This window comes from Anopheles moucheti, chromosome 2 (assembly GCF_943734755.1).
Source record: "Anopheles moucheti chromosome 2, idAnoMoucSN_F20_07, whole genome shotgun sequence".
Classification (NCBI taxonomy): Eukaryota; Metazoa; Arthropoda; class Insecta; order Diptera; family Culicidae; genus Anopheles; species Anopheles moucheti.
In genome coordinates this window covers 88,733,389-88,760,475 of record NC_069140.1, presented here as the reverse complement: position 1 = coordinate 88,760,475, position 27,087 = coordinate 88,733,389, and the positions used below count along the sequence as shown (strand labels likewise).

At 42.1% G+C, this 27,087-nt stretch overlaps 1 protein-coding gene across 1 annotated transcript; it reads left to right on the top strand.

Annotated features, from left to right (window-relative positions):
- The first annotated feature begins 215 nt into the window (after positions 1-215).
- On the top strand, positions 216-26,593 carry LOC128297568 (protein Teyrha-meyrha). Its single transcript, XM_053033238.1, has 9 exons — positions 216-350; positions 1,714-1,944; positions 2,011-2,215; positions 24,161-24,387; positions 24,547-24,738; positions 24,912-25,711; positions 25,775-25,982; positions 26,078-26,152; positions 26,235-26,593. Exons 1-9 carry the CDS (start codon positions 231-233, stop codon positions 26,304-26,306), a joined length of 2,130 nt encoding a protein of 709 aa, XP_052889198.1. The 5' UTR covers positions 216-230; the 3' UTR covers positions 26,307-26,593.
- Positions 26,594-27,087: the final 494 nt, after the last annotated feature.

Below are 27,087 nucleotides of genomic sequence, written 5' to 3'. Positions count from 1 at the left end.
GTTTAGAGCGTCTATTTGTACAAAAAGTGATTAAAAAATATCCGAAATTCAACATCTATGTGCAAGTGGTGTTCGTGATCTCGTGATTTGGTCTACATAGTGCGTAGGAGAATTGTTTGGTAGTGTCCGTGAACCGTTGCTGTTCGTGGTATCGAAAACATTGCATCATACACCGTGTAATAAATGTCTCGATGTAATTGCGCCTTTGCACCGAAGCGCACCGTACCCGTATGATGGATAATCCGAGCTATGGATCCGCTCACATGTCTTCGCCAGCGCTGGTAGTTTTCTCACAAGCAACGAATGGATTAAGTGACGCCCTGCGCATACAACGCCCTTTTCACTCTCAAGTATGTTGGGTTGTGATTTTATTTTGCTAATTATAAGCAGTTAAATCATGATAAGTTAACGATAACTAGCTAAAACATGATTTCAATGTCTTTGTTATACTTGTTTAAATTTTAATTATAAAACTTTAATTATACTCTTGACCGCAATTCTCAGTCCTTTAATATTGAAAACAAATTAAGTTTTTGAGTTGTTACTATGAATTTTAGTTCTTTAGTAACAAATGTTCATCATCAAATATGTGCGAAGTGTTTTCTTTTTTTCCTCAACTAAAGAATTTTTTTTAAATATCATTATTTTAAGGGATTATGTACGAATTATTAAGATTCCAAGCTGATCAAAGCATCTTCGTTTGACCATTATTTAATTATTAGAATTCGAACTCAGGAAACTCTAATTTTTAGTGATAGAGGTGAAAGAGTGATACAGTTTTATTCACAACAAATTTTGAAATCGTTTATTATACGTGCGAGCAAAAAGTTTGTTTATGAAAAGACTAATTAAGAAGTACGTACGTTTACTGGTACGTTTACTTTTCATCAGATTATTTTATATGATATTAACAATTCTATATAACTATAGGCTTTATAACACAAACTTCGAAGTAATATTAAACAAAGTCCAGCTGTTGAACATTGTTTATAAAAAAAATTGTTAGCCAGAAAAGAAGGATCAGATTTATTTTGAAAGTAAGTTAAAGGACATGATAATTATTAAATGCAAAAAAAGAAAGAAAGTGGATTAATTTTTTTCTATGTCTTAATCGTTTCTTCAGTATTTTGCGTTTATTCGACCCCTCGTAATTAATGATTTTATTTCAATTCTTATTAGAATTATATCGTATTTTACGAAGTTTGAAGGATACTTTCAGAAGTATCCTAGTAAACTAGTACAGAATAGTAGTCCCAATTAAACAATTAGGATTGAAGAAGATATTTTAAAATATCTTGCCAATCTCACATAAATAGAATAATAATTAAATAGAAGAAATAAATACAGAAATAGAAATGGAATTAATAAATTAAATAACAATAATTAAAACTCATAAACAAATTCTTAAAAAAAAAATTTCAATGGAATACAACGTCACAAAAAACAACAAACAAAGGAAAATAAAACTTCAAACACTCACCATCATATTTTAATCGAAATTGAATGATCGTTTGACGATCGAATAAACAATAATGAAATGAAAAACATGTGTTACTTTTTGACATATTTATGAAATATGTTTATTGTCAACAGCTCCTTGTCAACATACAGTCATTCAGAGAGCTTCTTAGCATATTTAATCACATGCAGCTTGTGATGAATTCATGAAACTTCCCGCAAATAAACAAGCCAACTTCCCCTTTTTTTTCACAGCTGCCCGACGCCAAGGACCTGCACCATCTCTCACTGATGAGTGGCTACGGTGCGCACCTCCTGCACGGCTTCCAGCCCCACTTCCTGCATCCGCTCAATCCAGCCGTTTCGACCGCGAGCGGTACCGGTCCGTTCAGCGGTGGCGGAGCATTTGTGAAACCGTTCCCGTCCAACCTGCCCCTCCCGTCGGCCTTTGCACCACCGAAATGCTTAGGTTTCGGCATCGATCAAGTAAGTACGACAAACCCGTCGGTGATCGTGCCCGTACCGGTGCAATTTCCCACTAAATGATCATAGAATATCTTCTCGAAGGGACTTCTGTTCGGTTCGTCCGGCTCGGGTTCCGAATCCTTCCGGACGGACTCGTCCAGCCCAGCCTGCACCTCACTGTCACCACCCGCCAAGGACGAATCGCTCGAAGGCCAAACCAGCGAGGATGGTGATCGCGAACGGGATCGTATCTGCAGCCCGGAACGTAGCCCCGAAACACCCGGCTTTCGACGTAAGTAGTACGCTTTTATTATCCATAGAAAGCATCCCGTCTGGAGGTGTTTTGTGCGTTTCCTCAAACGAGTGAAAGGACATGCGGCTATTAACTCGTGCACCCTCACAAGAACTGTTGGATATGTGAAAATTAATTTTTATTATCATCACCGAAGCGTGCCACCTTTCAACCGAAATCGTTTAACACATTTCTTAAACCAGTAATGCTGTCTCGGATAGGAAAAGGGATTTAACATCTTCGGCTAGAAGTAAAACCCCGTACCCCGCACACGAGCATAAACATGTCGGAAGTGTAACTCGATCGTTTTATTGTTTCCTTTTCGTGCGGTGCTTCCTAATTTCGACCGCCAAAGGAGTATTTTTCGTAACTCAAATTACGAGCCGCACTTAAGCGCATCCTTGTACCGCATCAGTACCCCTTTGGGAGTTTTGTTTATGAGACGGGCTTGTATTGCGAAAGAGGACAAGAGGTGATGTTTACTAGGAAGCCGCTAAACAACCAGCCTCTTAACGTGATATGACAAGGACAAGTCTTTGAAGTTGTAGGAGAGTTGAAATGTAAATATTATTATCTTACAAGGTTGCTGAGATCTAGGTCCTTATTGGACCTAATTGACTTAATTGGACTTAATTGGAATATTTGGAACTCTATGTCTATGTCTAAGCCTATATCTCTTTATCTATGTGGAGGCTAACATGCTTCCGCGTCTGGACCTGCAAAAGTCTTTTCAAGATTCTAAATCTACCTCTACACCTTCAACTTCAACTATAAAATAGTTCAAAAATGAGTTTTATCTAAAAATCCTTGATTATATATTGTCCAGAGGATGTTAAAGGAAAACTCATCATTCTCATTCTAGTAATGGTAACATATTATAGTTCTAATTGTTACACATGTTCCACAGGCGTTCTAAAGGTATCAGTTCTTTTAACAGCTCCACTAATTGGTGATGATTCCGTTTACGTTCTACTCAACTTGTACGACCCTTTTTCCCGCACCGTATTGCCCCATCCCCATCGTTCCGTGAACCTTTTCCCCTTCCGAGTGCTAAACCACTTAACTTCGACATCGGCCCGTGTTTGTTTGGATTTGCTTTCGGAAAAACAATACCTCATAATAACCTTTTCATCGCTACACGACACGATACACATCGGAAAAACGCCGTGTGCGAAGGAGTGAGAGGCGAATTTTCCAAAGAGTTTTCACCACCCAACCCAAGCGGGCCCCTGGTTTGCTCTCTGGATAATCGGATTGTTTTACGTGATCTTTCCATTCCCGTTTTCACTGGCGTGTTCTTGATTAAGCTATTGTAGCTCTGAAAGACACACTCGTACCCGTGGTTTTGCTACTACAGGCTTTTCCTTGTAAACGAGATCGTGCAACTGACGAGAGCCATTTATTTTTAAACCATCGGATCAAACACCTAAAAGTGGTTCGCTCGGTACTCGGAGAACACGCAACGAGAGAAGAAACTTGCTTGAGTGGTTATGAAAATCAAACGCAAACGCCTCCCAAACAGTGGACTGTCGAAATGCACCGCGCCGTGCACTTGAGGATGGCCACAACACGCACTCCAATCGTGTAAACATACCGCGCTCTCGAGCCAGCTCTTTTAAGGAACAAAAAGGAATTTGTGTTGCTCATTCCTGTGGGGTTGCCCGTATTGTCGGTGCGTGCTTCACATTTCCACCCGCGGCACAATATGGTACCATTTGTCTTAAACGGAACAATTAAATAATCGGCGAGTGATCTATTTGGGTAAGTTTTATGGTTTACCCTTTTTCTGGCCTCGGCGCGCTTTCCACCAACCCAAGCGGCACAACCGCGATCGTTCGGGTAGATTGAATTATGGCCCTTCGGTGGTGTAAAATGCTGCTGGTTCGTACGTTCAACCTCTTGGAACTGTCAAACTGATTTCCTTCCAAGACGCCCAAGATGGACGGCTTACAACCGTTACCCCCCCAAGCTCATTACGAATCGCGTGCAAACACCTTCTTACCAGCGATGGGGAAAACGGGGAACCACAAATGGTGACCGGTGGACCATAAATTTTCCAAACGAATTCCTTCAGTTAAACGGGTTGCCCCCGGTGCCCCTGTTTACCAGTTTGCGTGCCACGTCTAGCGGAGTGGGCAGTTGTGGAAAATCTTAAAAATCCATTAGGTGAGTTATGTTAATCCAAACAGCTATTTTTCCTTGCGGTTCAAAGATGGCGACCTGAGTGAAGAGACCATTTGTTACACCTAACAATCAACGGTTGGCATGATGTTGTGGCGTACCGGTGACGAGCAACATTTGTTGGTTACTGTGGCTTTGCAAACAACACTCTTTGTATGTTGCGTCATTCTTTCAAGTAATTACATTGTTTGAATAAATGCATTTCTTTTAAATTATGATTTTAATAAAAAGGGATTTATCAGGAAAAATTTATGTAATTTTATTAATAATAGCAGCAAGAATTGAGGAACCGTCAAACAAAATTGTCCAAAAATATACTGAGGAGTTTTAAACTCAAACAAATATAGGCATTTGAGGACAATTATCGATTTTATCAGCGAAAAATTGCATCCCAGCGTTCCCATCGGTCGAATTAATCGAAAAAAATGCTCAGAAGTTTTCAAACAGTTCAAAAGTTTAATTATTTCAGAGCTGAAGTCAAATAATCTGAAATAAAAGTAATCCATTGTATGGAGTTCTTGTAAATCGTATTATGTTAGATTTTGTTTATTAATAATGGGTATATTTTAAAATAAAATTATTATAGAAAGAGAACAGAATATTTAAATAGAAACAGTTTCAATTCTCAGTAAATCTAAAAACGTGTGATTTGCCTCGACAGATGACGAAGTTCCTCTAATTACCTCATCATTCCAAAAACTCTTCTGTCCCACCTTCAAACGAGCACTCAGTCCGCATCTACTTCGCTTCAATCGGCACTGCGCGGTCACTTCTACCGTCTCATTCGATAATAAATTGTTAAATTCAACAAACAGGCACTACTCAAACACGCGACACTCCCTTTAAAAACGATGTTCCATAAAGCTAGCTGAAAAACTCACAAAACTCACTGCAACTCCCGTTGCCCAGACCACATCCCTTCGGGATCGCAAATATCAATCGAATTTACGCTCCATTCCCATTCCCACACGGTAGTTTTTGCAACCATCCAACGCGGGGAAAGGAATTCTACAAATTGGTGTGAAAATCAGTGTCGCATCCGTCGCATGCTCTCTCGAGGGTGGGTGAGATCTTTACCGTTCGCCGAAAACCGATTAGAAGCCGGGCAAAGGCACCGTTGAAAAACCCAGGGGGTTGACAAAATTTGACAAAATTACAAATTCATCCCACCGTCCCGGGCAAAGTGAGTCACTGTGTCACAAAATGGGGCTGTTTACGGCCAGAAGTTACCGTAACGAGATTACATCAGCCGAGTGAGTTCTTCTGCCGTCGGTTGGTGCGAGTGCTGGAAATTGGATCGAAGTGCCAGCAGTACATTTCCTCCCGCAACCGCGTGATTTCCTGCAATCAAACATATTTTACTTTCCTCGTCACGTTTTCGACCGTTGCGAAATCGTGCCTCGTGCAGGACACTTGGGAGCAGACAGTTTACCGAAACAAGTTTACCTCAACGTGAAGCGATTCGATCACTTACTAGACCGTTATCTCTCCGGGTGATTATGATACGATTATGATAGCAATAAAATACACCATCGCATCGGGCGAGCTGAGACATATTATCATGGACCGGTAATTTGCCTAGAGAGCTGACGGTGTGCCCGAGCGCCGTGGACGGCAAGCAGTGCAAGAATCTTGTCCCGAATGGTCAATCGTACATGGTCCGGTACGGGCCTCCCCCGAGTCAGCAACCGGTGTGCGGTGTGTGTGTAATTGGTACTTGTTTTAATGGTAACAAATTAATTGCTGATTAAATTAGAAATTATTTCTACCAGCACCGGTACGAATGCACGAATGCGGGATTGTGCAATTTAGGAAATGCATCGTTAGTTCTGGTATGTTGCATCCTAAATGGTAAAACGATGGATATTATTATGCGAGTAATTCCAGCGTCGAAATGAGACGTGCAACCATTTAGAATGGGCCTGGGACACACCACGAACGGTTTTTTTTCCCTCCCCGATGTTTAATTAACGATGCAAAGAGTTGTTTGTTTGCTCGTTTCGAAACTATTTCTTGTACGATATTTCGATAAGCATGAAAACAGAGCTACGTCAACCAAATGGGCAAAGACAATTTAAAAATAAGCAGCAGTGCTTCTCACAATAAACTCTGCCGCATTAAAAACACAGCGGCATGGCGAGGAAAACAAAAGATCACAGAGAGTACAACATCCAGGAAAAACCCTTTACCCGAAAACTGCTCTGAAAAACAAAGCGAATTCATTACAACCTAAACACACAATCACTTACCGCTGCAAAGGAGGCCTATCGGTATGATCGTAAACATAAACAGTACGATCACCGCCGGATCAGCCGCGATCACAGCACCGTATGGTTGCAGCTGGAAAATTCTTCCCAGTTAGCGAGTCTCCACGACAAAGGAAACTCCGTTTCCGCACCGTTACCGATCGGATTTCAAACGCGTCGATTCACATTTTACCCAGCCCAAGTGCTCAGTCTATGAATGTTCTGTTATGATAAACTTACTTGCACGCGCAATTGGTGAAGCCTTTAAATAGAAAGATGAGTACGCTGCCACTTGGCCACCAAATGGGACGCTTCACGAGAGGTTCATAAACCTTACCGTTTTTCGCTAAAGAAGTTCATTTTCGTGGTGGATTCGTGGTTTTTAATCTCCCGTCCTGACATCGATAAAACAATCGGTAGTATTTTAATTGAATCTCGGTACTCATTGCCCCAATTCCTGGAAGGAAACATTTATGTAACATAGAACACATTTTGAAATCTTCGAAATTTTATTAGTGATTTTTCATTCTTGATAAATTATAGTTTTTTAGTCAAGATCCGATAACATGCTATCGAATATTGTGTGATTATAATTAATTACAACATAAATAGGTCCTTGAATTCTTGAGCATTAGCAATTTCTTTCAAGGAATTACGATCAATTCCTTAAAAATATTGTTCATTGCACCGAAAACATTAAATATTGCAAATGAGCATGTAACAGCTTTAACATCAGTTGGGTAGATCGATCCTTACTTATTAGGAATTATTGTTACTTGTCTTGCGGTCTTCTTTAATTTTAGATGACCTTTACACCGCTCAAGAATAATGTCCATTAATCCCCTCTGCCGGTTTTTATTTCCTTTGGAAGCACTTGAGAAATAAAAAGTCTTCAAGACAATCAATTCATCAGATATCACTCAAATAAGATAGTTATTTCTTTATTTAATTTATTTTTTTAATTAATTTGTGTCGTTATTCCATCGGAATAGCTAATAAGTCTAATTTGCTCACAAAAGGAGACCATCAAACATTAACATTGTAGTGGCTCTTCTACACATGTGTGGGAGAAATTTTTAGTTTTTCGAAAACTAGCTAAGCTTGGTGGAATCTATGAGAATATATTAATGAGTTATTTAGGTTTTTTATTTGCTTATTAAAGCAGAATTATTTACAAATTTTTCATGATTTCTTTACATATTTATATTATTTATTTCTTTACATCTTTACATACATATTTTTGAGGTTAGTTTTTTATTTGCTAATTAAAGCAGAATTATTTACATATTTTTCATGATTTCTAAGTTTCCTTTCACATCACCTTCAAACCCGTTTTTGTATCAACCCTAACTCAAATGAATGCCATTTATGATAACACTTCACGGCTCTTATCTCATGTCCTTTGATGCACACCCATGTTTGAATTACACTTATTGCACACTGTGCTTCCCATCTTAGCACCTTTAGACATCTGTGCATTCATGCTCCCAGGCTACTGCGATGCATCAATCCAAACATCATCATAAGGGGCCGCTTTAACTTACATCCCGTAACCAAACGTAACCGCCAACTTTCAAGAGTCCTTGAACCATAATTCACTTCAACAAGAGCCTGCACAGAGCAAGATATTCTCTCACTCGTGCATTCGGGTTCGGCCTAAAAGTGGCCTCGTAAAATCAAAGTCAATTTCTACGGTTAACAATGCTTTCGAACCACACAACGAAACAAACAACAAAAAAGGACGAAACATAAAGTCCTCGTGTCATTCCCCCATCCATGCAGCGCGTGCAACACAGTGCGTAGCGCTCTCTTGAAAGTCATCGTTATTTATTGAAATTGTAACCTCAAAACGGATCGCATGCCGTGTCAGGATAATGAGTGCCGCCACGGCCTCATCCTGTGCCGCATCGAAACTGCAACGGCACGAACCACATACGCCACAAACAAATAAAGAGTAATGGAAGGAGGAAGAAGGAGCAACCGAAAAAAAAAAAAAACAAAACGCATCCCAAACCCCAAAGAGGACGAAACAATTCCGAGTGACATGATGCTCAATTCATTTGTTTGATCCGTGCTACCGTTTGTCCGTCCGGCCGGCCGGCCGGCCGTGTGTTCCCTCTTCAGCGGAGCGGATGAAACGAAATCCCCTGGTGCCCGGTGCTTGGCGGTACCTTAACGATTGCGCTCTTTGCTGCTCTTTTCCATTCGGTAGGTGGAGGAAAACCTTTTCTCGTCCCTCTTCGGCACACGGCGTTACGATTCAAATGTATCGAGTGAGTTTTAACAATGTCCTAATTGACAAATTACAAGGGGTTGACACCGTTTGTTCGATCCGGTCCCGGTTTCGGGTCCCGCGCAGCCGCCGGATTTTGCCATGTTTTCCCGTTTCCCTGCAAACGGCACACACACACACACGCACAGGCAGTACTTCACGTTTATGCGGTTTTCCAATTTCAATTAGCACGTAACATCGCATCATAAATAATAAAAATGTGCTTTTTTGATGTATCGTAAGCGGCGCAGCTACGGCGCAGCAACCCTTATTCGGTTTGGGATGCTTTTTCCCCCTTGGCCGCCGGATTGGTTTGCTTCCAGTTGGGAGGAAAAATTGTTACACTTAAATGCGCATTGCACTTTGGTGGTCGCAATGGTGGAGCCTAACGGGATGGGATGAGTTTTATTTGATCTTCTATTGTCCCGCCATTCCCAACGGCCGCCAATTGTTTGCCAGTGAAATCAGAATATTCAAAACCATGGCAGCCAGCGCTACACAAAGCCCTTCCAGAAGATGGTTTTGATTAATGCATTCCCTCTCTGTAGCGTTCGATTGTTCAACCGGGGGGTTCAACAGCCAACGCTTTTAGAACAAGCATGTATCTTAGCGAGGCGGAAAAATCAGTGCCGATCGGCCAACACGCGGGTGATCAAAGCACCCCGAGCCCCGTCGATCCGTCAGGAAGTCGGCAATGTCCGGGCACCTTCCCTAATGGAATTGACCGAAAGCCTCGAAAGCCACGCACGGATACTTTTTAATATTTTTATTTACTTTTACGATACCGGAATATGGTTTCCTTTTTACGGACCCTTTTAACAATTTACTCTCGGCGGGGTCGGCAAACTTCTGACCACGGGCAGGTTTTGGTATTTTTATGATAACCTTGGCGCGATACCGACCGAACGGCAATCTCACAAACGAAAAAAACTGATGGACACCGTTTACTACCGCGGCTCGCCGTACCGTTCGTTGGGACTTTGATGCACAAAGTCGCGCAGCGTACAATGTTGCAACGGGGCTGGCCTTTATTATGATCGTGCGTTAAGCTTTCCTTATTATGAGGGCCGCACCGACCGGAGCGGGGACACTAAAACGCGCCAGATGAACTTATATTCCCACCGGGGGTAGTAGGCCGCAAACGGGCATCTTGGAGAAAGTAAAACGGTTTATTATCTTATCCTCACAATGTATGTTCACTTTATTACGTGTGGGAGCTTTCAACACGTCCCTGGGAGATTGCATTTATTCAGTTCATTAACAGGTCCCAAAGAGTCAGATTGCTAATTTGTTATTTTAAAGTTGTTTGAATAATTTTGCTACTAAATACATATTCGAAATTAAACGTTTTACTTACTACGCCCCTATCCAAAAGTATATACCCTACTGAAAATAAATATAAAACTACGAATTTATTGCAAGATTCCAATCAATCTTTTTAATGTTATAAGGTGAATATCTGATATCTGTTTCAAATATTATTATACTACAATGTTGTCATTAATTAAAACAATTTCAACATTATAAATTTTGGTGATTTTTTACATTTGTCAGTTGAGTTTGTTTGTACTACAAAGTTCAACCATAAATTAAAAGAAAGGAATTTGTTTATCTAAAACTTTGTAGCTATGTTTTTCTTTAAAAAATCGTTTGATATGCTGAATCAATTGTGAACAAAGAAGAAAGACAACCTTATAACTCCCAAGTATAAACGATATTGCTCCCCGAAAGAGCATACGCAAATCTCACGTGGATTATAGCGGTCTCGAGGGCCTGCCTGTATATAAAAATGCTTTATCTTTGCTATGCCATTTATGAGCCACCAAATCTAATAATTTAACTAAATTGCCAGCTAAACTAAATCAGCTGTCTAAATTAAAACTCTTTGCATTTGCGAATTCGTATATGCTGTATCTCGGGGACCGTGTATCTCGGGGACGTCCTGAATTTCTATTACTAAAGGTAATACTAATAAACTAATAATATTTTAGTAAACTTTACTGTACATATTATGTATGAATTCATTTTTGGTGTACTGTAAGTGTTGCTACTTATTAGAGAAATATGCCAAATTAATGGCAATCAAAAGTAGCAGTTTGTAACTAAAAAAAAACGAAAATGTTACTTTCAAATTTGTTTTATAATAATTAAAGACCATTCTTGGGGCATCCCGGGGTGATATATTGGTAGTGTCACCGGTCGTCATATTACAGGACTCGTCTGCAGGACTGACTATCCAGCAACGTATAAATAATGTTACAATCAGCCAGAAATGGCAGGCCTAGATCTCTTGAGCTGTTTGTTCTGATAAAATAGTGGAAAAAACATTTGAAAACTGATGGTTAATATTTTCTCATTACCTATATATTCTTATTTAGATAAAAAAAAGCAAGTGTATCATTCATATACAAAATATCAATGAATAAATTAACTAATATACCCTAATTTTCTTACAAACAAATAAGTCGGCATAAGTTCTTGAAACTACCCTAATGAATTTAGAAATCTGCAAATATTGCTGATTTTATATTTATGCCCACCCGTGTATTCTACGATTTATCGATCCAAAAAATGTTAAATAAATTACACAGTTTTGCCGTTATTTAACATTACTTAAATTATATGCTTGCTATATCATCTTGTTTGATCACTTTTCACAACTGAGTACTGGTTTCGATACATCTTCCTTTTTGGTTAAACACAATTATATTCTCACAAACCCCACAAACTGGCACTCACTTTCCCGTTCGACTTCAGACTTCAGAACCGTTCAAAGCTTATCTCAATCGTTCTGCGCTACTGAAACACTTCCTCCAAACACCCAAAGAACCCGATTATGATGTGCCGAAAAGGCTCGAAATTAATCCTTCAACGCTGAACCGATGAAAGGATGAAAGCGACAAGAGCAATCAAGACCCAATCTCATCCCGCCTGAGATGTGCCCAGATGCCGGCTTACTGACGAAACCCACCGGCACACCTTCACGTGTTCGAAGGCGGAATGGAGCGTGGTAAAGGAACAACGAACCAAACAACAACACGCAACAAAAAAAACCAGTAGTTAATCTCCGAATGACAGCCAGCGGACAGCCACAGTGTGTAATCGGCAGTATCGGGTGTTTTTTTTCCTAAACCTAACCGACTCAAGACCCAAGCCAGTTTGGAATTTTTTGGGAAGTTTGCCTCGTGTTTGGCCTCACCATCACAAAGTTCGCAAACCGCGCATCCCGCATTCTGTTGGGTCTGATTAAAATCTTCAAACTTAATCAACTTCAACCGTCCGCCGGCAGCTTTTCAGCGAAGTGTGAAGTGCCGTTTCGAGTCAATCCGTAGCAGTGGAACGCTCGGATGGAAACGGGGCAGCAAAGTGAGTGTGCTTCACAAAACTTCACACATTTGCCACTCCTGTTCCTGCGTATCGATGGTGCGTGGAAGAGATACATAATTTTATGCCTTATGCAGCCATCCGCGTGATTCACCGAGAATTGAATATTGTGGATTGGAAAAATTTTAAAATCCTTTCGCCAACTGCTTCCATTCTGCTTCGCAGATCACCGCTACGGGTGCATTTGCTCCGTTCCAGCAGAAAAGTATTTAACGGTGGATGACTGCGAACAATTGGACAATATCAGTGTGACATCTGCCCCGTTTTAATAATTAGGACAAACGCTCGGGAGCAGACGACTCATCCCGTCGCGGCACGGCCCTGTAGCATCGCACTGCTATAATCTTCTACAAACCTTAAAAATTATTTCTAATTTATCGAATCCATCAACCAGAACGGGGAAACGGAGGAAGAAAAAAACACAACAACAAACCCTCTAACAAGCCCGATAAGAACGTTTTGGAGAAGGTGTGAACGCACTCTCCCGGGTGCAAAAATCCCTTTCCGAAGGGGGGTTTGTTTTTTTTTCGTTGTTTGAAATCAGATCACTTTGGCCGCTTTTAATTCCCACCCCATAAACCTCCACCCCTGTCCGGGTTCCCTATCCGATATCCAGTCACTTCCAGGACGACTCACGCTGGTTACAATTCCTTTGACAGCTTCGGCTCAGTCCCTCCCCCCCCTCTCGGTGCACTGCTCGGGCGATTTATTTGTCGGTAATCCTTAAAACCAACAAAACGGCTACTCGGCAACAAGGGCCCTGGGCCCGGTCGGCTAGGGGGTCGGAAACGCCAAGACAAGATAGCAATAAAAAAGTCAACAACGGCTTCTTCTGTGGCGGTTGCGCTTCCATTTTCACTTTCCACAACCCGCAAAACGTAAAGGACATTGGTGCGCGCGTAGGTACAAAAAGGGCAGGAAAAGACTTCACCGCGTTTCAATAGAAGACAGAACCTTTCCATACAAACGACCGGCTAAAAAGGCAGTGCAAACGCCTGGAAAGTGGCAAATCTGGAGGACTGTCATGATTGCGTGCGTTTTTTTTGTATTCCTTCCTTTCTTTATGCGTTACCTTTTGTGCGTATTTATGCTTCGCAGTTCCGAGGTCCTGTCGGACGAAAAAAAAACCGCTCTGACAGGACAAGGCGAATGAAGGAATAGCAGCCAAAGTAGGTTGTATGCTGCAAAAGGCAACATAAAAGCAAAGCCAGAGGTGCCCATCATTTGTCGTGCTGCACGGTGGCCAACGCGAAGGGAAAGGAACAACCGTAAATGGGATCTAGCAGGGCGTCAGGGCCCTTGCCCGAGCCACATCTGGGCCGGCAACCAAACAATTTGTAATATTTTAGAAAAATAATATAATCTGGTATTTATCATTGACTTGCTACTCGATCACACCCGCTAGGGGTTGCTGCGTTATGCGTAGTCCTGGCTCGGCTAAGACTTCTGGGGGAGGAAATTCATTGCGCGTTCATCACCCTACTACCCTACTACGAGGTGAGATTTTTCTGTCCAGCGAGGGACGCTTCGGGATAAGCAGTTGTTAAGCCTGTAGGTGTGGTACCTTTACCACCGCGGCACACTCAACAATGCGTCTGGTCTTTCGTCGTCGTCCTCACGCTTGCTTTTGCGGCAAAATGTAAACCACGGGGAGTACGGGGTGCGTAAATGCATCATGGGCAGCTTATTGGTGTCAAAATGGGATGATTAAAACAATATCAAGAAATATATGTCGAGCTGGTAAAGGCCAAGTTACACGATTGCAATATAATCCGTCGAATAAGACTTACTCACAAATGTGCACATTTGGGGGCACAAGAGCAGATTAGTTTTTAAACAATCTAATGATGTTTTAATTGATTCTATTCAAGTGTTTTAGTCACTCAAAAATTTATTGATACAAAAAATGGAATATTAAGCATCTTTTCTAATATTCCTTTCAAAATATGCTTCCATAAGGTTTTAATGGTTATTATTGCACAAGTTATATATTGTGCCTCACAATTACAATATCTTGGGCTTTTACACGCCGAGCTTCTACGACACAACACGCGAAGGACTGGTCCTTTTGCTGAAGTCACAAGACGGTAACGAAGTTTTCTTGGTGAAGCAGAATCTATGGGTGATTCGTCCCGCTTATCCAATGCTTGTGGAGCATATTCCGACAGAAGGGGGTAAGGTGCCGAAGACCAGAGCTCTGCTAAAGGAAATCAGATGTTTTTTCTTCAACTGGTTCACCAAAACCTTCTTTATTGAATAATTGCTCCCGCTTATACAGCCATTTTAAAAAATGTCATAGCCTCCTTAATCTATATTCTGCTGTGGTTTACAATTCATTAGATTTAATATGTTCATATGGTTACTTCGATTTTAGAAAATTCCAAGACGCTTTTTGAATATTCAAGGACCGTATTGAAGGGCTTTTTGATTATTCTTCGCTTCTGTCATTATTCAGAGCTCACTTTCAATATTTTGGAGGATTTTGCTGAAATTAAATAGAAATTAACATTTTAATAATATTTATATTTTTAATTAAATACTATCGAAGAACAACTTCAATATTCTCCTTTTCGATGTATTGTTCATTATTTTCTGCATAAGATATTTGTGACCACATTTATGGAAAGGAACAGAAAATAATGTTTAATATTTTGTATGCCCAACTGTAATCTTATTTTGTTTTTGTTTATTTTTTTAATGTTTAAATGTTTGTTTAATGTTTAAATGGTTTTTAAATGTTTAAATGTTTAAATATTTTTTAAAACATTTTTGTTGAAACCAATCTCTTACCAATATCAAACTTACTCTTACGCTTTAATATCAAAGTCACATAGTATTTTCCCTCTACCCAAAAAAAAAAAGTACCTCTTCCATCGTAAATGAATTATCCCACTAATTGCCACCGTTTCGGGAGTCGATTTCAGTTCAGTTTAAGCTCAAACTGAAAGCAAAACACGTTTCAACTGCTACTGCCCCCCCCTTGCCCGAACAAAGCATCAAATTATCCAAACATTTTAGTGTCGCCGGTGCAACACCGTCCGCATGCTCTGCCCGCTTTGCCACCGCGGTGCGAAAAACTGCAATCGTGCACCGGAAAAATGATCGATTATGTCTGCGTACAGCCCGGACCTCCACGCCCGTGCACGATTAGCGTTGGCAATAGATAATTTGCAAAGCTGCAAGTCTGATTGCGGGACGGAAACAGTTGCAGTTGCAGTTGCACACACACGCACCCACATCTTGTACGATAGCCAATCGATGCGCTTGTCGGCGCTACTTCTGCTACTCTTGCTACTGATCTACTCGGCTTTCCTTCGCTACCTTGACACATGACATGTGCGCTTGTTGATGCTGATGATAATGATGATGATGATGATGATGGTTGGTGATGACGCAGAGGACAACCATTCCACCCTAACCGACACCCTGTCCCGCTCGGTTGTGCATATTTACGCGACTTCTCCACCGTGAGATGCATTTGAATTGAATGCAATTTTTGTGCCGACTGCATCGTCACGCAGTGGGCTACCGGCGGCCCCCGCCGATGCTGGGGATGATTTTGTGCCCGCGTCCACACAGGGACACACGGCCGAATATGGACAGAGCGACTACGAACTACGAACTACCTTGCACATGTTTATGAACACGGAAGGTGGTGAAGCGTATAAATGGCTTCTAAATGCTAATTACGCTATAGTGTTACCGGCGCACAGTTGATTTGATTGGGAAAAATCTCCATTTACGACGCCATTTAAGAAGGTTGCATTAAAAATGGGATGTTAATGGGATGTGCCGGGAGTTACTTGTGAATTATCCGTCTTTTCAGTGGTGCTTTAGCTCCACAAAATAATTGATATTTCGTCCTTCTGTTAAAGAAAAGCTTTAAAATTATCTTTAAAAAATTGTGTTTTTCGCCTAAACAAACCTTCACTTCACAATCCTTTCCCTCAAGCTGCACTGTTGGGTTTTGTGGTGTGCACACGCGTTGTTTGCACGCTATTCGATCTGGACAAACGTAATTGGCAGAAGTACGAAGTAAAACGGTGACAACCCTCCCCTATGATCGATGGTCAGCACACTGAATGTCATCATCAGTTGATGCGTTTTGGAACATCCGCAACATTTCCCGAACACCCGGTCATCCGGTTTCGGCCCACCAATCTCACCGTACACCTTACTGGGTGCGTCCCAACAATGAGTAATTTCCGTCGGGGACACTTTAGCCACAACTGGTGCCACTGGTGCTGGTCGAACCCCACGGGGCGAAAACCCGTTCTAAAAACCCACGCTGTGGTGCTGTGTGTTCCGTGCGTTCGTGGGTCGGAAAAACTCGTGGCCCAAAAAACGGTGACGCTCTCCGTGAGGGAAATAGTGGAAAATCACGTAGGAAAAATTTTATAACAATTTAAAATTCGTTCGTACGTGAACCAAATATTTTATCATTATTAGCGTTGTCGTTACGAGGTCCGGGGTTGGGAGAAAACACTTTTCCATCCAGCGATGTATCCGACGGTGATGTTTCTATTAGCCACCCCGGTGGACCGGTCAAAGTGATGGTGATTGTGTTAGTGGTTTGTTGGTTTTTTTTTCCTTCTTTGGCTTCATAACTCTTTTCCACACTTCTGTTTTTTTCTCTACCCTACTATTGCACAACCGTTTGCAAATCCGAGCAGTACGAGTTTAGTACCACCGGCGAGTTTTTCCTCATTTTCGGAGGCGCGTTTCAACGCGTTATGTTGTCGTTGGTGAGTGAGAATGTTCACAACAGTGGCATGACATTTCTGTCTTTTTTTTCTTGCTTGTTCAACTGACCACTGCTGCCATCTCGAATGTACATACACGCGGGTAGGACTGTCACGACCTTCGGTCGCGGGTCGGGGAGTTGGGCTCGGTGTGAACATAACTTGACCAACGAGGAATCGTCCGATGATGGCTGACGACACATCATTCCGCTGCATTATTGGACCAGATAACAAACGAAAAAAGCATACACACCGTCCTCACTTCACATTTGGAATGGAATTATTGTTGAACAGTAGACTAAAAAGCGCCGATAAAGGAAACATTCGAGAGAACATACGAACGACAACGAGCTAACAGCAAACAAAAAAAAGCGCACAGAAATAACACAACGAAACCGTCACCAAAACGGACACAATGTGAAATGAAAATGTCACTACATCCAAGTAGCAACACGATGGTCTGCTTGGATCGGTTGTTTAACGTGACGGGTGCGTGGACGGTTTTTTTTTGCTCGCTACTGTTCTATTGCTACCACAGGCCACTCCGTTGTGCCAGCGCCGGGAGGAAAAAAATGTGTCCTCGTGCATTCCTTCTGACCCGATCGACGGCAAACAATCAACGTGCGGATCGAAGGCACCTCATGCGGTTGTGCAACGTAATTACAACGCGTGATCGTGTCTTACATGGTGCGAGTTCGAGACATTCGCGCAAGCAACTCCGACTCCGTACCCATATGTTAGTTATGATTCATTGCATTGATGAAGTTGTTAGCGTTTAGCAGCATTCCGCTGTTTCCGAGTGGTTGGTGGGCAGAAAGCAAAACCTGGCAGGCCTAAAAACGGAACGACGTTGCGATCGCTGAAGCTGCGTAAACAGAGTATATTAAAGTATATATCAGTGTTATATAATGAATGGCTATACAGTGAAATTGACGTTAAACAAATTAAATTTATTATTTTAAATTATACATCTGTTTTGTGGTCCTACTATTTCGAAGGCCTAAGCCAGCTATTTCCTTAGTTTTTAATTCACTCTTACTCGGATAGTCATCCCTAAATTTAATATTACAATATAAAATATTGAAAAAATATTTGCTTTAAAAACAATAATAATTGGCTGTTTGGTCATAAGCAGTATAACAGTTTGGAGTTTGAGTTTTTGTACAATCTTCAAGACTGTTCGATTTAGATCCACTGTTCCAAAAGCAACTTTGCAATATCTTTTTCTTGGACATTTTGTCTGTAAATATTATAATTTTTTAATAAATGATGATTTTGAGTCTCATTTTTCAGTCCGCCAATGTCTTTAAGAATCGAATTTTACGTGCGGAAAAATAAAGTTAATTAAATAAATAATAGTTCCAACTAGTTTCAGATACTTTCTCCATTTCTACAGAACATCATTAGCTGATTCTGATGAATGATTGCTCTTACTCAAACTAATCTTTCTGATTATAATAAGGAAGTTTTTTAATGTGAAAAAAGATCAAAGAATAAGAATTTAATGTTTGACCATATGCAACTCACAATGAATTATGTCTTTTCCAGTCCCACCGAACCTAACTGGATACTTTTATTAGTTTGTTAGCCATTAAGCTTTGACTTAGAATTGTTTTTGCACTATGTATTTTGTGTGTGAATTATTTTCCAGTAGATAGCAATGATGAAGGTTTCCTACCCTTTATTACCACTTTTCGACTTTAATACAAAATTGAAAATGTAAGCCATTTGCTCTTTAATGATATCATATTCCTTTATTGTACAATTGCTTCCGACTTCTAATTATATTTACCTTATTAAAATGTAGTTTGTAGCATTTGGCACTAGTACTCGTTCATAATCTAAAATTGTTGGCTCAATTCTGCGAGAGCTATGGATTTTTTCCCCACAACCCGATACAATGGTCCTACTATTTCTCCAACATAATTACAGATCTAAGAAAAACGAACACAAAACCCAATAACGTTTTCCGTTTGATCGCACAAAATCAAATCTCATAAATATGTTGACATTATTCACGAACCCGGAAATGAAAGAAGAGCGATTCAATTAACCGCCCCCAACTGCACGCGGAACAGCTTAATGCGCACTGACATTTACGTCGGTTAGCATTATATCGCACACGATTGCGAACCGTTTGCGCTGTGCCTAATTCAATAATGAAGAAATCATTTCCACGCTGCAAAAACGCTATGCTTCCCTGTGCGAGGGCCAGTTTCGGCCAGTCACGGACTGGGACGTTCTATTCGAGGGTGATTTGTGATACAGTGGTACTGTTTGCGATATCAGTTTTGCTCCCATTTCGCGAGCTGATTTATTCGTACGTTGCTTAATTGGATCCAAGTGGGCCATGTTTTGGCCGAAGGACATGAGCGCTCCTTCGGCGAGTGATTCCTTACTATTATCGTTATTAGCTACCGGTACTGGAACAGTTTGTTGCCAACGTGACGAATGACCAATCGATCGTAAGGATGAAGTTTTAACCTTTTCCCAATCCTTCTGTCAACAATTGTCACGGTGCAACTGAAATGAGGACTGACGCAAACAAAAAAACAACAGAGTACACTCGGTGGTACATTATACGACAATCGATCGAGTGAACATTCGATCGATCGCAATGCGAAGTGCACGCGGTGGTGAGGTACAGTTTAAATGGTTCTCCTTGCCTCGGACCGAGTTAATTGAGCCCAGGCAACCTTCCCGTTATGGGACGCTTCAAGTGAGCGAGCGTAATTTAGCAGCGACTCAAAAGGCCGATGAATTCCTGCAGTCGTGCCGGACGAGCTTCAAAAAACCCCGGGCGACATCTCGTCCGCCAAGCGAAAAGGTGTTCAGAGTGAGACAGAGTGAGAGAGGAAGGGGGAACCCGGCATAGGTGTGCAAAAACTCGGCCGAAAACTTTTCCAAGCGCTTTTCCACACTATCATAATACGATAAATACGGAGCGTAAATAAATAAATTACTACTGGTAATAATCTCCGCTAATTTATTGGTGGCAATTATTCTTGACTTCTCCTCGGTGCGCTCGGTCCCCAGCCGGCCGGCTGCCGCGCCATTAATTTAGCACCCCCTGTTCGTCCGGGTGTTGACGGGTTCTACAACGAACCGGGAACGGAAAAACCCCTTCTCCCGGTGCGGATGGAAACGTTCGACAACCGAACCAAGCACAAAGCTGCACAAAGCTCTACCGCAAACAGTTAAAGTCGATTTATTAACATAAGAAAGAAAAAAAACAACAGTGTACGTATGTGTCTAATTACGGGCAGCTCTTAGGAACGTTCACATTTTGTACTCGATTTTAAGCTCCCGTCCTTTCCGTATGTTGCTCTCTATTACCGACCGACTGGTGACCGAATGCCTGTGTTTACTGCCTGACACACACACACACACACACACACACACACACGGGCATGTCCTTCATCCTTCAGTCTAGTTGATCGGATAATTGAAGCAATCGTACACCGTATGGTATGGGTTGAGTTAGTGCTAGTGATTTTGATTTAGTGACAGCTGTTACCACATTTGTTTCCAACACCTTCCAGAGCCGGTCGGATTGAGAGTTAGACGACGGTAGCTCATGGAAAATGTGTTCCGATTAGCTTACAACTTCAAGCGACAGTAGCAGCATTACGCATTAGCAAGAGTTCAGTTTAATTCGCATATATAGACAAGATTCAGAATATTTAATCTGTGTAAGCAATGTGTAAGCAATGTTAATATTTATTTCTTTAAAAAATATATTTTAAATAATTAGTTTAATAAATACTTTACGAAGTCGTCAGCGTAGTGCTGTGTTTAATGATTCTTTTGGTAAAACTCTGTACTAAAAATCTCTAAATATGAGTGGACTCTCTGCATAAACTGATGAACAAAATGCTTTTGAATACCTCAAGATTTATCTAACTTTAAAGATTTATAAAACGCTGAAGATTCATAAATCGGAAAGACTCGTAAATCTCTATTGATTCGCGAATCGGAAAAGACTCATGATTCGCTAAAGACTTGTTTCACGAATCTTCAAAGATTCATGATGTTACGAATTTGATTTTGCTAGCTTCTGCAAATGTTCTTACAGATATTATAAATTTGCCCAAATATTCTTATACCATATACAAAGATAACTTAAATAAATCTTCATTAATTCTTGAATCTTGAAAATGGAACCATTGATTTGGTAAAAATATGTTTTTCTGACGTATTGATCTGAAACTTAATCACATAATACACATGAGATAAATTACATGGAATTGAATTGAAAATCTAATATATTTAAAAGAAAAGAAGATTTTGTGAAGAGTTCTTTGAATGTTTTTTGTACTACAACAACTCTTTATGGCACAATAAGCGAAAAGCATTACTCATTCTTTTACAGAACAGAACAGAACTTGCATCTTTCCAATTTCCCGTAGTTCGTATCATTAAACACAATATTTATTATCTCATAATTTTTACACCTCATAAACGCAACCCCTACAGGCAAAAAAGTTTCTCCAAGATGAGATGATCATTCAAACTAACCACAATAATATTTCCATCCCCCCCCAAAACAACAACCCTTTAACGGCGTCTCGGTCTCAAACTTAACTCATATACTTCCGATTTTTAGGTGTAGTTTTGTGAAAAAAAACAAACTCACACACACAAGAGGGAAAGGCTTTATTACTTTCACCCTGCTGCGTACCCGAGATGCAGCAAATCCGGCACGCACAATTTCCGAAGCGTCTTAACGGGGACCGAGTGCGGAACCGGTCATTTCGGGGATCGGCCAATCGTGACGAAGTGTGACCGAATGACCGGCCCGAACCAGCACGATCAAAACCAACAGACACGGTCCACGCCGACACTCTTCACAGGACACTTGAAACTTCCCCGAAGAGGGGGCAACAAAAAAAAAAAACTCGACCGAAAATCCCATTTAACGCTTAACGCATCACTTTTATTCAATTTCTAACAAACCCACCCAACCACCCCCGGCGCACAGCTGTGTCCAGCACGGCAGCACGGTGAAATTGCGGAAGTTGGACGTTGATGCGCCAATGATCAGCATGATACTGTGATAAAGGGACGGGGTTTTTTTTTCGTTGTCGCATTTTTTTTGCTGTTTGGGTCTTCAAAGAAGTATTGTATCTACTTTCCCAAAGCCCGAAGGGTGCTAAGGATGCTTTAAATAAAAAAACCAGGCTCACCTATAACATTGCCAGGATGAGCGGATGTACATTTTGAACGACGATAGAATGTGAGAATACAACACACAGAAGGAAAAAAAACACGCTAATCCGTAAAAAGACACCGTCTCAAGATGGTGTACCACTTTTGGCTTAACATCCAACGCTTGACGCTTGACTTCCATTTTAATATCCTTTCGCGCTGAAGTGGGAAAATTGGGTGACAGACTTTTTTTTTATTTCTTCACGAGAAGAAAGAAATTCGTTAACAGCAAGATGTTTAAATTCAATCACTGCGAACCAAACCCCCTCCGCACATCGGGAAGGGTAAATGGGCGTTTGAAAGAAAAAAAAACACAAAACGACCGGAAAAACTGCAGAATGAACAATAAAGCCTGCAAAACAGATTTTCATTAAGTGAGCTGAAATGAGAAATTGGATGTAACTTTCTGCTTGCTTTGATCTCATGATTTTTGACAGACGCGATAATGTTTTATAAGTGTTGCATTGCAGAGCCTCCTTTGTTGCATTCGATACTCGCACAAACAAACACGTCCAAACAAACTGTCAATGTCCAATCACTTCTCATCCCCTGAATGCCGTACCGAAACAACCGTGTTATTAACAACTGACCATAGATTTCAATTAAAAGTTAATCATCTCTTTTTAATTTGCCATCATCCGCCACCATGTTTTTTTTTCTGTTCCTCGCTTCATATCTCTCAATAAACCCTCACGGAATCGGTTCATCTTTTTTGGGTTGGAAAATTAGTTCCGCCCACCAAGCGGATAACCAAGCAGACCGTCCTCACCTGATCCTGCATCCGTGTTCTAGCGGGGAACGGGGAAATCAAAAAATCATAAACACTCCGGTCCGGTGGCTCTGACATACACACACACACATGCCCAATTGCACCCAATTTACTGACTGCGTGTACTGACCGCAAATGCCGCACGCAGGAAACGTCCACCGGGTCCCGGTGCTTCCGGGACCGGACTTCATCGAGTTACCCGGCTGGGAGGTGGCATGTGGTGCCATGTTTTCTGCGGTCAATTTTTCCATTTTGCACTGTTTCTGTCACCAATGCTAATGAGAAATTTGCTCTGTTTTTTTGCTGCTCGTCTGTTTGCGAAAATTCTAAACTCAGCTGGAGCCCTTTGGTCACAGTCAGTCGGTACGGCTAGAATGATACTGTCAGTTGTTTGCCATCCATGCTGATAAAGTCATCATAAACAGTGTACTTCTTCTGCCACTTAAACCCTTTCACTATTGGAACAATTTAAACCATGGTGTCGTAAACTTACATCCCGTACTTTGCACCACACGACCACAAATTACTAGTTTCGGTAACAAACAAGTATCGTGCCCGTCACGTGCTGAGAGTTCTTCTTGTCCTTTTCACATAGACTGATGGGGAGATGCTCCAAGTGTGGAAATATGACGCTTATGGAAAAACCACCAGGACCACTACACCGCTCCATGCTATTTGTATCTCCTGCTCCTGAATTTTCAGAGCAAAACTAAAAATGAAGGACACAACCAACAGGGGTGTGAACCTTTTGCGAAAAACTAACACCCAAGACCGACATGTCACAGTCCTCCAGTTAATCTGGAATGAAATTTACCCTCTGCCGATGGACATCTTTTTTTTTGGGGAGAAGGGCAAAATAAACTCTTGCCCATGGGGAAGGCTGCCAGCTGTTGAGAAGATTTCCATTTTCTGCAACATTACACCCTATTACACCCAATGCCCCCAAGGATTTTTTGGAAAACGCATCCACCCAGCAAACGTGGAATTGCAGTCAAATTCCATTACGGATGCAGCAAAATTTCTAACACGAACGATTGCATTACTATCATATTTCCGCAGTGATTGCAACGTGCTCACCTCACTTGAGAATGTTCCTGGCTTGAATTTTAACCTCAAAGACACTTCTCCACTTTCTTCGCACAGGTATCGGTCCACCGAAGAAATCATTCGTCGGCACACCACCACCGAACGCGTGCCCCATCTGTGGCGTTCAGCTCTCACCAAGTGACCTGGAGACCCACTTTTCCGCGGAACTGTCGCGGCTCGCCAAGATGACCACGCACGCGGAACGGATCGAGCTGCGGCGGACGCTGAGCGTCGATCTGCACACGGTGCAGAACAATCTGCAGGGCCGGACGAGCCGTTGGGAGGTAAGCGAAAGCGATAATGCCACCGGATATACATGGTACGGAACCCGGTGATGAGATTTTAAATTGCATTTACCCTCCCCCATTGCAGCGGATAGCGATGAGGATAGAGAGTTTTTTTTTTATTTATTTAAACAACGTTCAATTTTCTTCCATTGCCAGACGTTCAAAAATATTCGCAACAAGCGTCAGGACCGGCTGCGCGGCAAGCTACGAAAGCGAAAGTTTGACGGTGAGGATGGGTTTGGGTTGCAGCTGACAAACATCAACTGCCAATCGTGCCCGGTGTGCCATGGCAGGTTGCAGCGAACGCAGGAGGAAATAGCGCAGCACATTGAGGAGTGCGTCCGGAAGGTTTGTGGCCCATTTATGTTCTTTATTCCACGAGTGTTCCTAAATTGTTAGAATCCCATGCTCGCTCTCACTCTCTCTCGGAACGATCTGGAACCTGTCTGACCATCAGTTGAAAAACCCATTCCTAACCACGTCTCACCTAGACTTTTACTGCTCTTTATCCTATTCTCAAGCAACAGCATCAACATCAGCATCAGCAATCGCAACAGCAGCAGCAACAGACACCGCCATCCCTACATGCAACGCACCCGATACATCCCCATCATCCTCACCATCATCATCTGCAGCAGCAACAGCAAACGTCACAACAGCAAACGTCACAACCCGCCAATCAACCAACATCACCGCAGGACGAGGACGAAACGGTCGATGTGGAAAGTTACGGCGATGAGACGTCCAACGGGGCGATCAACATGTCGTCGAACGTGATCCATCACACCAGCGCGGCCAGTATGCTTCACCATCCGAACAACGCCAGCAACAACAACAACAACAACAACATCATCAAACCGGACAACCCCGCAATAGCGAAGTTGCCGCTGGAGGAGAGTGCCATCAGTTCGCTTAGCTCGATCGTACCGCACTGGGACAGGAAGACGCGTCTAACTATCCCGCTCAACTGCAAACCTACGATTGGAGATGAAACACGGCCCTGGACAACGGTGGTAAAGCCGCGTATGTTGGGCCCGTTCGATGCCGGTCCTGGAGCAGTCTCCCAAGCCTCCAATGTTCCGGCCAATGCAACGGACCATTCGATCACACGAGTAACGCCGACGAGCAGCGATCAGCGGATCGACGTTGACTACGATCAGGAGCACGATCACAGCCAGGATATGGTGACGGATAACGACGAGGAGGTGATTGTCGACAATACGGACGATGAGGAGTGCATGAAGCGACCCCGACCGGGACAACTCGCCCAGCATAATGGGCACGGTCCACCCGGGATCAACGGACTCGGAGATAAGAATAGGTACGTCCTGCTATCGCTACCGGCACGGGAAACCCATCTCACACGGTCAATCTCTTCAAACAGCACCGAGGAAGCCACGTCGTCTGTGGAGATCGATTCCGCTACCGATTCGATGCCGTCGCGGACTGCCGGTACGACCCCAAACTCGGACTCGTACGTCAGCACCTCGGAGTCGGCGGAACCGTCCTCGAAGGCGCAGGTCCTGGAAGAGCTTAAAGCCCGGATACGGGAGCTGGAGGGTTCACCGCACTACAAGTGTTTCATATGTAAGGTTAGCTTGGACGAATTCTTTCCACCATCGTTGACCTCTTGTCTAATCAACGTGTTATTCTGCTCTTTCTCTCTTTCTACTTTTTACCATCACAGGAAAAATGTAAAACATTGATCATATCGAAAATCTGTGGCCACTATCTCTGCGAGGAATGTTGGATAACGGAATCGGTAGGTGTACTAGATGATACCACACTAGCTTTTTCGTTCACTGTTTTCTCATATACATCTTCTCCAACTTTCTTCCGCACAGGAATCGTCCAAATCTTGTCCGCGGTGCAAGATCATTACAGCGAATTCTGATTTTAGAAAAATTCATGCTTAAACAATGCGCTAGTAGAACTTTTATTTATTAGATAACATATTAGTGTATTTATTGCTATTATTGTCGCATCGGCAGTTGAGCACCGTTTGCGATGCCCCTTTGTTTTCGTAACCCATCGAACCAAAACATAACCGAAAGGGGGCGCATAAGCGAATGCACCAGAATTGAGACAGCTATTCTAGCTTATTGAAGTCATCGCGTCAGTTCACTCCATTGTACAGTACAGGCGCTGCTACAGTTGCAGTCGATGAGAAGTTTGTTAGTAAAACGCTACGTCGTGACGAATGAAAATGTATTTCGAATGCATGTGCAATAGATGTTCTCCCCCCCCCCCTCCCCCCATTTTCCCCACGCAAAACCCTCACATGCAACGTCCATCTTCCCATCTTCCTATTCCAGTGCTACAAAGAAGTCCTTATTTTTCTGATCGAATCCAATCCTCTCGTACTATGCGATTACAGCTACATGCAATCTTTCCTCACGTTCCGAGGACAACTGTGAATTGTCTGCAACAAACAAAAAAAAAACTCACGTGTCGACGTTATTCCTTTTAATCGAATCGTTGTTATAGAAAACAATAAAAAGAACCCTCATCTGCTTTCCCATTTAAGTGCTGTTTGGAAATGAATTTTCTACTGCGTTTATTGAAAGAAACCGTTTTGCTTTCTAACAGGTCGAAAGAAATAAATGACGAGGTAAGTGCATGTGAAGGATCATTCCCCTTTGGAGGCCCAGGGCGGAATTATAGTTGGCGGCCTTTAATTTTGAAAACGATGGAGCG

Coding starts and splice junctions, on each gene's coding strand:
- LOC128297568 (XM_053033238.1), top strand. CDS start 231: ATGATGGATAATCCGAGCTATGGATCCGCTCACATGTCTTCGCCAGCG. Junction 1,945..2,010: donor TAGGTTTCGGCATCGATCAA/GTAAGTACGACA, acceptor AAATGATCATAG/AATATCTTCTCGAAGGGACT. Junction 25,983..26,077: donor ACAAGTGTTTCATATGTAAG/GTTAGCTTGGAC, acceptor TTACCATCACAG/GAAAAATGTAAAACATTGAT.